The 12,699-nt window shown below is 36.7% G+C and overlaps 2 protein-coding genes across 5 annotated transcripts; both read right to left on the reverse strand.

The window, feature by feature from the left end:
* Nucleotides 1-506: 506 nt before the first annotated feature.
* LOC132055442 (pentatricopeptide repeat-containing protein At5g01110-like) lies at nucleotides 507-3,664 on the reverse strand. Of its 4 annotated transcripts, none has more exons than XM_059447256.1 (2): nucleotides 3,236-3,659; nucleotides 507-2,812 (listed from the first exon to the last, which is right to left on the reverse strand). In XM_059447256.1, exons 1-2 carry the CDS (start codon nucleotides 3,243-3,245, stop codon nucleotides 837-839), a joined length of 1,986 nt encoding a protein of 661 aa, XP_059303239.1. In that variant the 5' UTR covers nucleotides 3,246-3,659; the 3' UTR covers nucleotides 507-836. The 4 variants fall into 4 exon arrangements, with proteins under 4 accessions (XP_059303239.1, XP_059303240.1, XP_059303238.1 ...); XM_059447257.1 differs by lacking the exon at nucleotides 3,236-3,659 and adding an exon at nucleotides 2,838-2,975 and having other exon boundaries at nucleotides 507-2,665; XM_059447259.1 differs by having other exon boundaries at nucleotides 1,275-1,431; nucleotides 1,545-3,664.
* A 723-nt stretch (nucleotides 3,665-4,387) lies between these two features.
* On the reverse strand, nucleotides 4,388-11,474 carry LOC132055443 (tRNase Z TRZ3, mitochondrial-like). Its single transcript, XM_059447260.1, has 12 exons — nucleotides 10,750-11,474; nucleotides 9,109-9,198; nucleotides 8,405-8,449; nucleotides 8,224-8,278; nucleotides 8,058-8,101; nucleotides 7,556-7,948; nucleotides 7,213-7,481; nucleotides 6,952-7,099; nucleotides 6,787-6,837; nucleotides 6,185-6,588; nucleotides 5,457-6,093; nucleotides 4,388-4,850 (listed from the first exon to the last, which is right to left on the reverse strand). Exons 1-12 carry the CDS (start codon nucleotides 11,134-11,136, stop codon nucleotides 4,533-4,535), a joined length of 2,841 nt encoding a protein of 946 aa, XP_059303243.1. The 5' UTR covers nucleotides 11,137-11,474; the 3' UTR covers nucleotides 4,388-4,532.
* Nucleotides 11,475-12,699: the final 1,225 nt, after the last annotated feature.

A 12,699-nucleotide genomic window follows, 5' to 3' on the forward strand; every position in this document is an offset into this window, starting at 1 on the left:
CTTCACAGAGTTCAAATCATCAAAGTCTTGTTCCTCTATCACATCTTGTAAGTTTTAACTAATAACTAAATTTGTTAAACCAAGGAATAAAATATTCGGTGTTGTGATAGAGGAACAAGCCTATGATGATTTGAACTCTGTGAAGACAAAATGAAATAAATTTCTCCATGTTGATCACTATTATCCAGGATATACGGGTAATTCATGTTTCAACTTTCAACTGTAAAATTGTAATAGCAGCAAGTGCAGTCAGTTTGAAGAAGACAGAGAAACAAACTATCTGGACGATATTATTTGGTGTTTTGCCATAAAGATACTTACAAGAATACCGGAAATCATAGTCTATATGCATATATAACAGTTACAAACTTGGGCAATCTATGGAACAACAGAAAAATTTAAATAAGGAGGTCATCTCATATTTATCCAAGGTGCTCACGGCTCTTGAAGCTGACTGAAAGTTCACTATGGGGTTTGAACTGACAAAAGAGTAACAGAGATACGTTCTCTAATTCAAATCACTCAAGAAAACATTCCATATAACCAACAAAACAAATATACAAAATTAATTACCTTTACAAGCTTGTCAAGAAAGCAAAATTTCCGTTTAACTTAAACAATACCACTAGTCCACTACGCATCAGTCCCGAACAAGTTGGGATCAACTATATGAATTTTCATTAACCATATTTAACTTTAACAACACAACAACAATATACCCAATGAAATTTCACAAAGTAGGGTCTAGGGAGGGTAGAGTGTACGCAGACCTTACCCCCAACTTGGGTGGTAGAGAGGCTGTTTCCGGTAGACCCTCGGCATAAGGAAAAATAATGTCAAATACTATCGTCAGGAATGTTAAAAACTTGCCGCATCTCATCAGTCATCTCATAAGCTAGATCAGAATTTCCAACCATTTCATATCCCTTGATCATTATTTTATAAGTGACAACATCAGGAGAGATGTTCTCTTTTCTCATTCTATCAAACAACATCTCGGCCTCATCCATCCGATGTAACTTGCAAAATTTATCAATGAAGCAACTATAAGTCTTGACATCAGGAGAGATGTTCTGTCTTACCATCATTTTTAACAATTTCTTGGCCTCGTCCATCTGATCTAACTTGCAAAATATATCAATGAGGCAAGTATAAGTAACAACAGTAGGCAAGAGTTCTCCTTTTTGCATCTCACGGAACAAAGCACAAGCCTTGTTCACGTCTTCAATTCCACAAAGACCAGCAATCATGGAGGTGTAACAGATCTTATCAGGATTTATACCCTCCCTGATCATTTTCCTAAATAGTGTATACGCTTTTTTCACTTTTCTCCGTCTGTAGACATCTTTCACTTTCCTCCGCTCGCATAACATGCCAATAAGAATTGTGTACGTGGTGACGTTAGGAGTAATCTCAAGTTTTAGCATTCCCCTATAAAACATGTTAGCCTTCTTAAAATAGGACCGTTTAATAAATCCATCAATAAGAGTATTAAGAATTATAACATTGGGAAACATGTCCCTCTTAAGCATCACCGTGATTACCTCCAACGCCTTCTGTGCATTTATATCTTTGCACAACTTGTGAACGACTACATTATAGGTATACAAGTCCGGGACGATGCCTTGGTCCACCATTTCATCAATCAGATGCAAAGCTTCCAACACACGCCCTTCTCTCTCTTCGGTGTTTTCATCTTTGCACAACTGGTTAATGACTACGTTATACGTATACAAGTTGGGGACGATGCCTTGATCCATCATTTCATCAACCAGGTTCAAAGCTCCCATCACATGCCCATCAGTACAGTACTGCTTAACAATAAAATTGCAGGTAACGGTATCAGGCAGGAAACCTCCTTGTACCATCATATTTCTGTACTTCATCGCTGTATCAGCGGACCCCGCATGGCAGGAAGCACGAATTAATCTCTCATAAATTGAAGCATCAGGAGCCAAGTGATTGTTTATCATCTCCTCCAGTAGCTCGTGCGCTGAACTCAGATCTCCTTGAGCACAAAATCCAGTAATTAAGATGTCGTAAGCTGTTTGGTCAACTTTGCACCCAGAATTCATAAGGTCATGAAAACAATCGTTTGCAATTTTCGCTGCTCCGATTTCGCACAAACCCTTAAGAATTGAGCTATAGCTAATTGGGGTAGGCTTGATGTTGTTTTCTTGCATACCCTGAATAAGACATAAACCTCCATCAATACTCTCGAATTTGCAGAATCCATCGACAAGAATGCTATAGCTACATATATCTGGTGTTATTCCAGAATTACTCATCTCTTCAAAAACACTAATAGCTTTCTTTACTTCGCCTTCAGCACAAAATCCATGAATAATAGCATTGTAGCAGTAAGAATTCAGAGGTTGGTTCTCATACCTCAGCATCCGAATGAATTTCAAAGCAACATGAGGGCATCCAACTCTACAGAGTCCACGGACCCATACACTATACGTTGCAGCAGAAGGACTGATATGAATTTCCCACATTTCTTTCAGAATCTTATAGGCTTCTTTTATATCTACCTTCGGTTGCTGCCCTGAATGATTTGTGCAGTAGAAGTTCATCAAGATTGTGTATGTCCTCACATTAGGCGAAGGTCCAAAGGTCTTCATTGCTTCAAATAATGTTACAAGATTCTCCCCCCGACTTGCTTCTGCCAAGCATTTTAGTAAGTAATTACATGAATAAATACTTGGTTCAAGCCCCATTTTCTTAACCTGATTAACGACGTCAATAGCATGATCAAGCAGTTTATTTGCAGCAAACACCTTGACTAGTGCATCAGCTACAAGAGTTGAACCTGTAGTATTATTAAGATATGTTACCTTAAGTAAGTCGACACCAGCCTTCTGCAAGTCGAAAATCATTTGTTTAAGAAGTGTGTGCACTTCCATATCCATTCCAGCAATGGCAAATGTATCTATCATCATGCTATAAGCATTTATTGAATGAGACAAGCCATACTTTTTCAGAGTTCTTTTAAAAGGGATCTCTTTTGCAACTTCCCAACTCAAAGATTTGCATACTCTAACTACAACTGAATACAGCTTGCGACCTTTGCAGCTATGTGATTTTCTTATTGGTAAAACAACAGCTTTATCAGGATCATACAACAAAGGTACTGAAGAAGCACCATAATAGTACTTTCTACAAAGGCTTTTTTCTTTTATCATAATTTGACCCTTGAATAACAGGTTGAAGGAAGATTTTCTTGGTAACATACCTGGACCCATAGAAGAAAAACTTGACTACCCGAACAATTATACAGAGACAACATTATCACAAACAAACCAAGAAAAATCTTCCATTTTTTCTTTCTTTGAGTAAAGTTGACAACTTTCTTCAAAATCTCAACACCCATCTAACAAGAAAATCTCCAATGGTTAAAGTGTAAGCTCTAATCTGAAATTCAAGCACTCTTGAAAGAGGAAAGCACAAGAATGAGTATTAGGGGTAAAATTGATTTAAAAGTATACCCAAACTGAAAAAAGATTGGAACAGTTTGAGGTCATCTGTTTGTTATTCTTCTCACGGCGGCTCAAAGCATAAGCCAGTGAAGTTCTTAAAATTTTCGAGGCCCAAAATAGTACTTGTACTTGTAGGCTATGGGTTAATTTTCCCTTCAGGAAATTTTCCTTAAGTAGAATGATGAATAGTACTCCATTGTTCAAAAGTGGAATGATAAATACTACCTCTGTCTCAAATTATTTATCGTGATTACTAAAAATAATTATCTCAAATTATTTTATCATTTTAGAAGTTTAAGACACAATTAATTATTTTTTCCTCATTTTACCCTTAGTAAAATTTTATCATTAATGAAGATAACACATAAATATAGTAACATTTAATGAAGAGAAAATATAATTTAGATATAAAAAAGGGTAAAGTAGTCAAATAGCTCTCCTAAATAATATTTCTCAAGGGCGTATAAAATAAAAAATGACAAATAATTGGAGACGGAGGAAGCAGTACTCCATTGTTCAGATATTTTATCAAAATCTATCAAACTAAGAAACTTTTTCTTTTTATCACTACATGCTATTTAACTTACAAGGTAACATTACAAATATTTAGTAAAAAAGATCAAAATATTGTTTTGAGTGTGCATTGTTATAATTTTTTGGTTAGTTTTCAAGATAAATTTTTCAATTCAAGTGTAAGTTTTTTTTTCCCACTCGAAATTTCAATTTATTTTCAAGTGAAATACATGTTCAATACAAATTTCAACTTTAAACATTTTTCTTTTAAATATTACTCAATTTATGTCCAAACGCCTACTTAATATCTCGGCTTTCATGCATTGATAACTTTTAAGAGAATAAAAACACATTTAGCACCATTGTATAGGATTCTCCTTTAGCAGTCGTTATAATTTTGCAAGAAGTAGAACAAATACTGATTGACTATGAGACGAGCAGGTGCTAGTCAATACAAAAATACAAATTGTACAGTTCTAAAAATCAACAAATCCACTATGATGCAACTCCTAATAATTGTGAGTCGTGTGTGTTAATAATTCAAACAGCTGCTGCTGTAGCAACATTGACATCATCTGATTCATCAACTATCATTTCATCACGAAATAGCATTTTAAGATATGGAAGAACTCTGGGAAGCATGGGTAGGTCTGCTAAGTTAACACTCATCATATCAAAAGCAATGCTTGTTTTGTGCATGTGTGCTTCGTCAAAAACTGGGATTTTAGGGTATCTTTGACTGAAATGAGTCAGGATGATTCGATATGCTCCAGCAGAGTCCCCTACTTCGATGGCTTCCTGTGTTGTGCTATGATTTCTTGCTATGGCTTCTTCCACCATGCCATCTTCAAAGGTAGCCTGCATTAAACACCCGAATATTAAACTAATAAAATTTCTTGAGGTTGAAAGATCTAGGTGAAGAAAGGAGAAACATGATGCAAAGCCAACTTGACACGAGACCAGCCATAAGAAGGTGACTCCATAACTCGCAGCACAAGAAATCATGTACTAACGGGAAAGGAAGAAAAAAGATAATGGACGTTAAGTTCGTACAAAGCACAATATAAAACTCACACTGACAACATCATGAACTATGAGGGAGATTGCACTTCAAGAAGGAAAGATATTCATAGATGCAAGCTATTCATAGATTCCACATTTAGAGAGTCGCATCAATATTACACCGCAACATAGAAAATAAATGAGTATGCTTTTAGACTTTGCATGATAGGCAAAACAAAAGTTTGAGATCTTGTATAATGCTAAAATGGGGAACATGTGGCAGCTAAAAATTTTATGAGAATTGCTAAGCCAAGAGTATATAGTATGGGGTAAGCTTCTATTACTATTAGGAAAGTAAACAAGTAATTGGGACAGACGAAAACATAAAAAATGATGGTATTGAATTTGGCAGGAATATTTGTAATCAAAGGAGAAAAACCATAAAGACATTTAACAACTTGCCTCATGAATAAGAACTGTGGCCCCACGGGAAGCTTCAACTAGTTCTGGGCAAGGCCTAGTGTCGCCAGAGTAAACAATTTTCCACCCTGGTATCTTCTTCCCAGTGCTATTAGTCCTATCCGCAGCCTTCAGGACAACGCCATATGCTTGTGGACAATGAACAACAGGAAAGCTAATCAATTCCTCTAATCCTGCTTCTCTGAGAATTTTCTTTAACGTTGTCATCAATGGGAATGCCAACGAAGCATCAACTGGACTGCCTGGCCTCTTCCAATGACTCTCCATACGGCTCCCTTTAGCAAATAAGTTAGAACTGTTCTTTTGGTAATTTTGTACACATGCACTCCCATTTACATCCTTGTTCTCACTTGACTCAAAAGTCTTCAATGAAGCTTCTGTAGTATGCCTACAATTGAGGAACTGCATATCTAGATCCTCAAGTTTTTGGTATGCATCAAGGTATGTCTTAAGCTGCCGTGGGCCCACAACAAGTAAAGGTTGATGAGGAGTTCCACTGAGCAAATCGCGCCGGAGAGCAAGTATTCTTGCAAGACCAGTATGATGATCAGCATGAATATGAGAAATCCAAATGCACGTCAAACCCTTTACAGCTTCATCAGCGCCTTCAACGCCAAATCTGTTGACCAAGCAGCACATTATCCCCCTAACTGAGGTTAGACAAAAACCATATGTAAATAGAAAGTTGATATTAATAAATTTATAAGTACCTTCTTTTTAGCTGTCCCAATGTTCCTTCACCACAATCTAACAGAATACTTCCTTTCAAGAAAAGATTGATAAAAATAGAAGTAACATTTCGATATTTTGAAGGCTGGGAAGAACCAGTTCCAAGAAGAACAATCTCCATATTCTCTCTTGTTATACCTTCCAAACAACTAGGTAGTGCAGTTTCATCCAGCCAGGGCTCTTCCATCATAGCACTGTTGCCCTGCAAAGTCATGCTGCCACCATTTGCAATGTTGTTGCCGTGCAACAGTTGGGTAATATGCTTGGAAGCATCCACAATTTCAGGAATTTCTGAAATTAAGTCTTCTATGATTTTTGGCCGAGAAGTAATTTCAGGAATAACAGATCTGTCTAATCCAAGCTGCGCATACGGGCGAAGACAAAACTGTTTCACGAAAAGAAGTTCATTTTGAATGGCGTCCAACCCAGCATCAAAGTCAAACAACGCATGAGGTAAATTGCAGTCAATTCACGGAAAAGTTCAAACACGTTCCTAACCAAATAAAACCAAAACTTGGCATTACAGTTTCTAGATTCTAATTTTACGCCAGAAGCAATCGGGTCAAATAATATAAACTCTCACCTTGAGGAGGTTCTCTGCCGTAATAACTTCACATGAAGCTGGAAGAGAGAACTGCCAAAAAATAAAATAACGATAACTTCTCAATTATACAAGCATACCCAAGATTAAGTCACTGTCCAAAGTTAACTTATCTTTTCATTCAAACATAATTCCAGTATAATTTACCTCACTTGGGGCCTTAGAGACTGAAGGTAAGCTCTTCAACTGCGGAAGGGACCAAAAACCAGGCGACGGAAAGAATTGAGGGCACAAATAGTTAAGTCTTGTGGCGATTCTTGCACTCGACTTCAGAATTGGAATTTCAACATTCTTCCTGCGATTTGTAGAACAAAATCACGTTACTTGGTATAAGCAGGAAATATACATACACAGCAGAAAGCTGCATATCAGCCTGAAAATAAGAGAACATTATAGATGTATACTCACGGCTGATGCCCTGCCATGATGTGCTGCGCCTCACCAAATCTTGACATCCATTGTTGATATTCAGTTGTACATGTTACGGAAGCAGGACTAAGGTGTATCACACAATCAACCTTTTTGCACGTTTCCTTGGATTGTTCTGACGGATATGAGTAATATGGAGTGAGAGATTGTATAGACGACAATTCTTGCAGATGGGATGGTGTCGGGCAGTCAACAACGAGTACAATAGGACCAGGAACAGAAGGCCCCAATACATCACTGGGGTGAACCTGCGCAATGCTCACTGAAACAAATGAGATAAGTACCAAGTAAAGTAACAGCAAAAAATAATCCCTAAACTTACCATAATGTCTTGGCGATCTGACTGTACTGAATTCCCAAGTTGCAATTGACGGTATTTTGGGCCACGCCTCAAACCAAGAGCAACAGCCTTGTTTGGATCAAATTTTCCCTTAATTTCAGGCAACTCACAGACATAAACCACCGAAAGATCCCCAGGCTTTAATGCAAACTCAGCTGTGGAATCAGCCGGCTCAGAGGATCCTTCCTTTGTCAGGTCACACACTTTTGAGTTACGTGGTCGCAACAGAACAGCAGATATTTTGACAACCTCATCATTAATAGCAACAAAGAGATCATCACTAAAACTCCTTGCATGGACCATGGCAGCATTTGGGATGAATGATTTCATTGCATTGACCAAGTACTTGAGATCAGAAGGACCCCATAAATTGACCTTCAAAATAAATATTGAAATTGGCATCATTTTTTAATAAAAGACCATTAATTTCAACTAATTATTTGATCAATATATTACAAGTAAACAAAGCTAATCTGACACTCACAGACATTCCTTCTTCTCCCATGCCAGCCAAAGTTAATAAAAGACCTGCAAGTAAAAGGATTTAACATGTTTAGTGGTTAAACAATCTCCGGTAATCATTAAGCCAACACTTCTATCTTTCCAGCATTGAGTGATCTAGCCACTTAAAAAAGCTATTAGAAATAAACCTGGGAGTCCACCGGCTGTTTCTGAACAGACTCGTGATAGAAATATGTGATCTATCTGGGAAAGAAGAACGGGAAAAGAACTTATATATATCTCTCTCTACAAGATCAACATCATACTTAGAAAAGAACAGTTGGTAAAATATAAACCTGATTTAGAACAAAATATTATACATCTTCATACCTTTGACAGCTTAATTTTGTGCTCTGTGCAGAAGCGTTGCAATCCCTGGAGCAGAAGAAAGGTTTTAGGTTCAAAGAAATAAGTCTTAGTGTATTTTTTATGTTTCTTCCACATTGTCTACCTAAACACTCTTCACAAAGGAAATGCCAACCAAAAAAAAAAACAAGAGCAACAAACGCATATGGACAAAAACCCACTAGAATAATACTGATAAAGGAAGTAGATGACAATTAATCATCATTAAATAGCACAGCTCCTCATTCGGAGTTAGTCAAATATACTAACCAAAAACATTCTTAATATCAAAAGAAGAGCATGACTTGCTATACAACATATCTAGGAAATTGTTGTGTGTGGCCTTGTCATCTGTCTACAAAATCTAATGGTCAGTTGGTCATTAGGGATCTTCTCTAATGCAGTGCTTTAGTCATGAGAATAAGAGGATTAAAATTTTCAACGAAACCTTTGCAAGTAATTAAAGTAACTTAATGAGGTAACTCCTCTGTTTCAGGTCAGATTGGTATTCTGCTTCCCAGAAAAGAAGGGCCCTAAAATTTCAATGAAACAGAAATATGAAATGTACAGCTCGACTAACAACACAACACCCAAATAGGATTAGGTTATCCTTTCAGTATCATCTGAAAAAGCGGAGGAACCAGATGCCACACTCATTGGATTTGAATTCCACAACACAAAATACTTACTTCTCCAGCATTAAAAATAAACCTCTGTTTATCAAAGAAGAGAAGAACTGAGGGTGCTGTATCTTGAGTATCCATGCCAGTCCCAAGAATCTGTGAGAAATTTAAAGGAAGACAAGAAGTTAAAGATCTTCCTATGTCTTCTTCATGAGGAAGTGAAAGGATATAAATAATTTAATATCAGGTATTTGATTAACATGATCATAAATTTAGGCATGTTTTGGGAAATAAAAGCGAATCTAACCAGACAATTCTTTGTGCATTCAAGTATATGACTTCATCACAGGAACTTCAGAATCCTTTATGCAAAAGTAGATTATCAAGTCTGTGACTAGGACAGAGGCTTCTAGATTATGTTATGTTACTTTCTATAATTGACAAAGCGATCATGTTGAATTATGTTAGTGTGTTTAACTGTTGTTTTTTATACTGAACCGGAATCTCCTTTGCTGAACATGTTTTGCTTGAAGACAACATATTCCGGTTTTAGATTGTGAAACTCTAAGGAAAATACTTCCTATAAAAAGTGGGGATATTGACTTCCTTCACTAATGGGCAGAAGTCATTTCTTAATCAATGTCGTCACTCCTGTTCCATATCACTTACTTCAATCTACATTTATACATTGTTGCCAATCTTTATCATATTAATTATTGTTAAAACACTATCCTCTTATCTCATTTTATACCTTGTCGGATTACAACATGTCATCAAATTTAGTACCCGACAAAAAGTAGACATGATTCAAAAAACGATTTAAGTAAACACAGTGTACCCTATAATTCTCTCATACAACTTGTTCCCATAAACATACAAACATTATTTTCTCTCCTTGTTGATTTCAGCCATCACTGAGAACCACCTGAGACCAACTTTGGGTCCCAAAAAGCATGGAAACTAATATCTTATGTGAAAACATTTTCCATAGGGACATTCAACGACACACCAAACAAGGGCCAAAACATAGTAATAAAACAATTCTTGATTCATCATGTCAGGTTTTCTCATTGCACTCTTTTTTGACTCTCTCCATTCCACTTGTTCCTATAAACATACAAACATTACTTCCTCCCCTTGACTATTTCAGCCGTCACTAAAAGACACCTGAGACCCACTCTCCAGACCTCCGCTACTACTAAAGGTACAACCTTGGGTCCAAACAGACATGGGAACGGTATATCTTATGCAAAATCCATACATAATTTCCATAGAGACATTCAATAACAAACCAAACAAGTGGAAAAACCTAATAGTAAAACAACTATATTGATTCATTATGACAAATTTTGTAATAAGTACCTGGACGTATGAAATAGCATTAACAGGGTTGAGCGTGTGTACTTTGAGTTGAAGTTTCTTTTTAGGTCCCAACTACACTTGAGACCTTCACTATTACTAAAGGTACCAACTATGGGTCCAAACAAGCATGGAAACTAATACCTTATGCAAAACTTTTCCACACACATCTTCCACAGGGAAAATCAACAACATATCAAACAAGGGCCAAAAAAACAAAACCTAGTAAAACAATTCTTGATTTCATTATGTCATATTTCAGTGGGAATATGTACCTAGGTCTCATTTCCTTAGTTTTCCTTTTGCTTTTCTATGAGGATTAAAAAAAAAAAAAAAATTATTAGGTACCTGGACGTATGAAATAGTATTAACAGGGTTAAGCTTGCGGACTTTAAGTTGAAGGTTCTTCTTGGGGCCATCATTCTTATCTTTACCCTCAGCCCTTCTTTTATTAAACCCAGCAACAGATTCATCCTTACTACTAATCTCTTCCATTGCCAACTTCCCTTTATCCGTCTTCGAACTAATCCGCCTTCTTGCACCACTCAACGAACTTGTGCCTTCGATGTTTTTTGGTCTTCTTGAATATGAAGAGAATGTGGCAAAGAGAAGACGAGGTTTTGAAGAAAGTGGGGGTTTGTGTTTGAAGAGATGAGAAAGGGAGAGTGGTGGTTTAGGAGTTGAGAGATTGGCGGAGGAGAATAGGAGGAGGCGAAGGCTTGATATTTGGGGCATCTTATTTGTGTATTTGTAGTGGGGTGGCACCACTACCCAGGGTTTTAGGGGGTTCGCAAATGCTCCCTAACATAAAAACCCCGCACAAGCCTCAAAGATTTGGATTGCACTTGCCATCCGCTTACATGAATCGGGTCGGGTCACCAGGGTTGCCATAACCCGTTTTCATAAATAGTGGAAAATCATTGGTCGGATGGATGGCCAGTTTTTTGAGTCGGCAATCAAAGTTTATCCATCATTTTAAATATAATTAGAAAGTAGCCACCTTTTAATCAGAGTAACCTACCTAAAATATGGAACAACTCCAACACACAATATGGGAATTTGAAACTTTAACAATAGAAATTTACTAGCATTGGAGTTTGACAAGTTGTGTGAAGTTTGAATTTATAAATGTTCATATTTCAGAGATAATCTATAGAGTTTGAAATAGGTATGAGGAGTAAAATGGTAATAAAGTTTCTTAAAATAAGTGCCTGATTGAATTATTAAAGTTCGAAACTTTGACAAGTCAAACTTCAGCACAATATGCTGGAGTTCGAAAAGTTTCTAGAATTTGAAACTGCGGAAACGGTTCATTGAGATTGGACTTATAAAAGTTCATACACCAAGAATGTTCCATGGAGTTTGAAATACCTATGAAGAGTAAACTAATGAGAGAGTTTTAAACTAGGTGTCATGTGTGAAATAATAATAAAATATACTCCTTCCGTTTAATTTATGTAAACTCATTTGACTGGACACGGAGTTTAAGAAAGAAAATAAGACTTTTAGACTTGTGTTGTTAAATGAGTCACATATATTTTGTGTGGCTTTAAATCATTGAATAAAGATAAATTATTTCCAAATATAGAAAATGATCATTCTTTTTTGCTTGGACTAATAAGGAAATAGGTTCACATAAATTGATATGGATGGAGTATAAGTTTTTAAACAGAACAAGAGAGGTTGCTCAGATGGTAAGCGCCCTCCACTTTCAACCCGAAGGTTGCGAGTTCGAGTCACTAAGGGAGCAAAGGGGGAGCTCCTGGGGGGAGGGGTTAAAAAAAAGTTTTAAAACAGACATCATGAGTGAAATAGAAGCGTGAAATAATGTAAAAATGATTATTCCATGTACGTTCTCCGAACTCAAGAACAATGTCTTGGAGCATAAACTTCTCCATGATTGTGGCATGCAGCTCAACAAAGATATCATGGGTGAAATAATATGAAAGATTGTTGGAAATCTTACAGAAAATACTTGATCACGAACACTGTACAGAATTCATCAAAGCTTGTGGCAGGTACACTGTCCTAAGGATATTTCACCCGGTGTGGTGTATCCCCCAGGATTCAACAAGCTCTTCTAGTACAAAACTAGGAGCCGGAATCTAACAAAGATTAAAGAAGAAAACCCAGCACACTAATATAATATAGGAGAAGGAATTTCTCTTCATTGTATATATACACTTCCAAAAGGAAAAGAGTAGAATTTACATAGTAGAATAACCTGAGGGATGGCTATAAATATTTACAACGGTAAAGAGATTAATGCATGGAAATAGAGGACAATAATAGCCCACC

The sequence above is a fragment of the Lycium ferocissimum genome, chromosome 5 (genome assembly GCF_029784015.1).
Source record: "Lycium ferocissimum isolate CSIRO_LF1 chromosome 5, AGI_CSIRO_Lferr_CH_V1, whole genome shotgun sequence".
NCBI lineage: Eukaryota > Viridiplantae > Streptophyta > Magnoliopsida > Solanales > Solanaceae > Lycium > Lycium ferocissimum.

Excerpts from the sequence above, each read along its gene's own strand:
- LOC132055442 (XM_059447255.1), bottom strand. The coding sequence starts at position 3,245 with ATGGGTCCAGGTATGTTACCAAGAAAATCTTCCTTCAACCTGTTATTC.
- LOC132055443 (XM_059447260.1), bottom strand. The coding sequence starts at position 11,136 with ATGCCCCAAATATCAAGCCTTCGCCTCCTCCTATTCTCCTCCGCCAAT. Across the intron at positions 7,949-8,057 it reads TGGGAGAAGAAGGAATGTCT|GTCAATTTATGGGGTCCTTC; the intron begins GTGAGTGTCAGA and ends TTTATTTTGAAG. Across the intron at positions 6,838-6,951 it reads TCTCTAAGGCCCCAAGTGAG|TTCTCTCTTCCAGCTTCATG; the intron begins GTAAATTATACT and ends ATTTTTTGGCAG.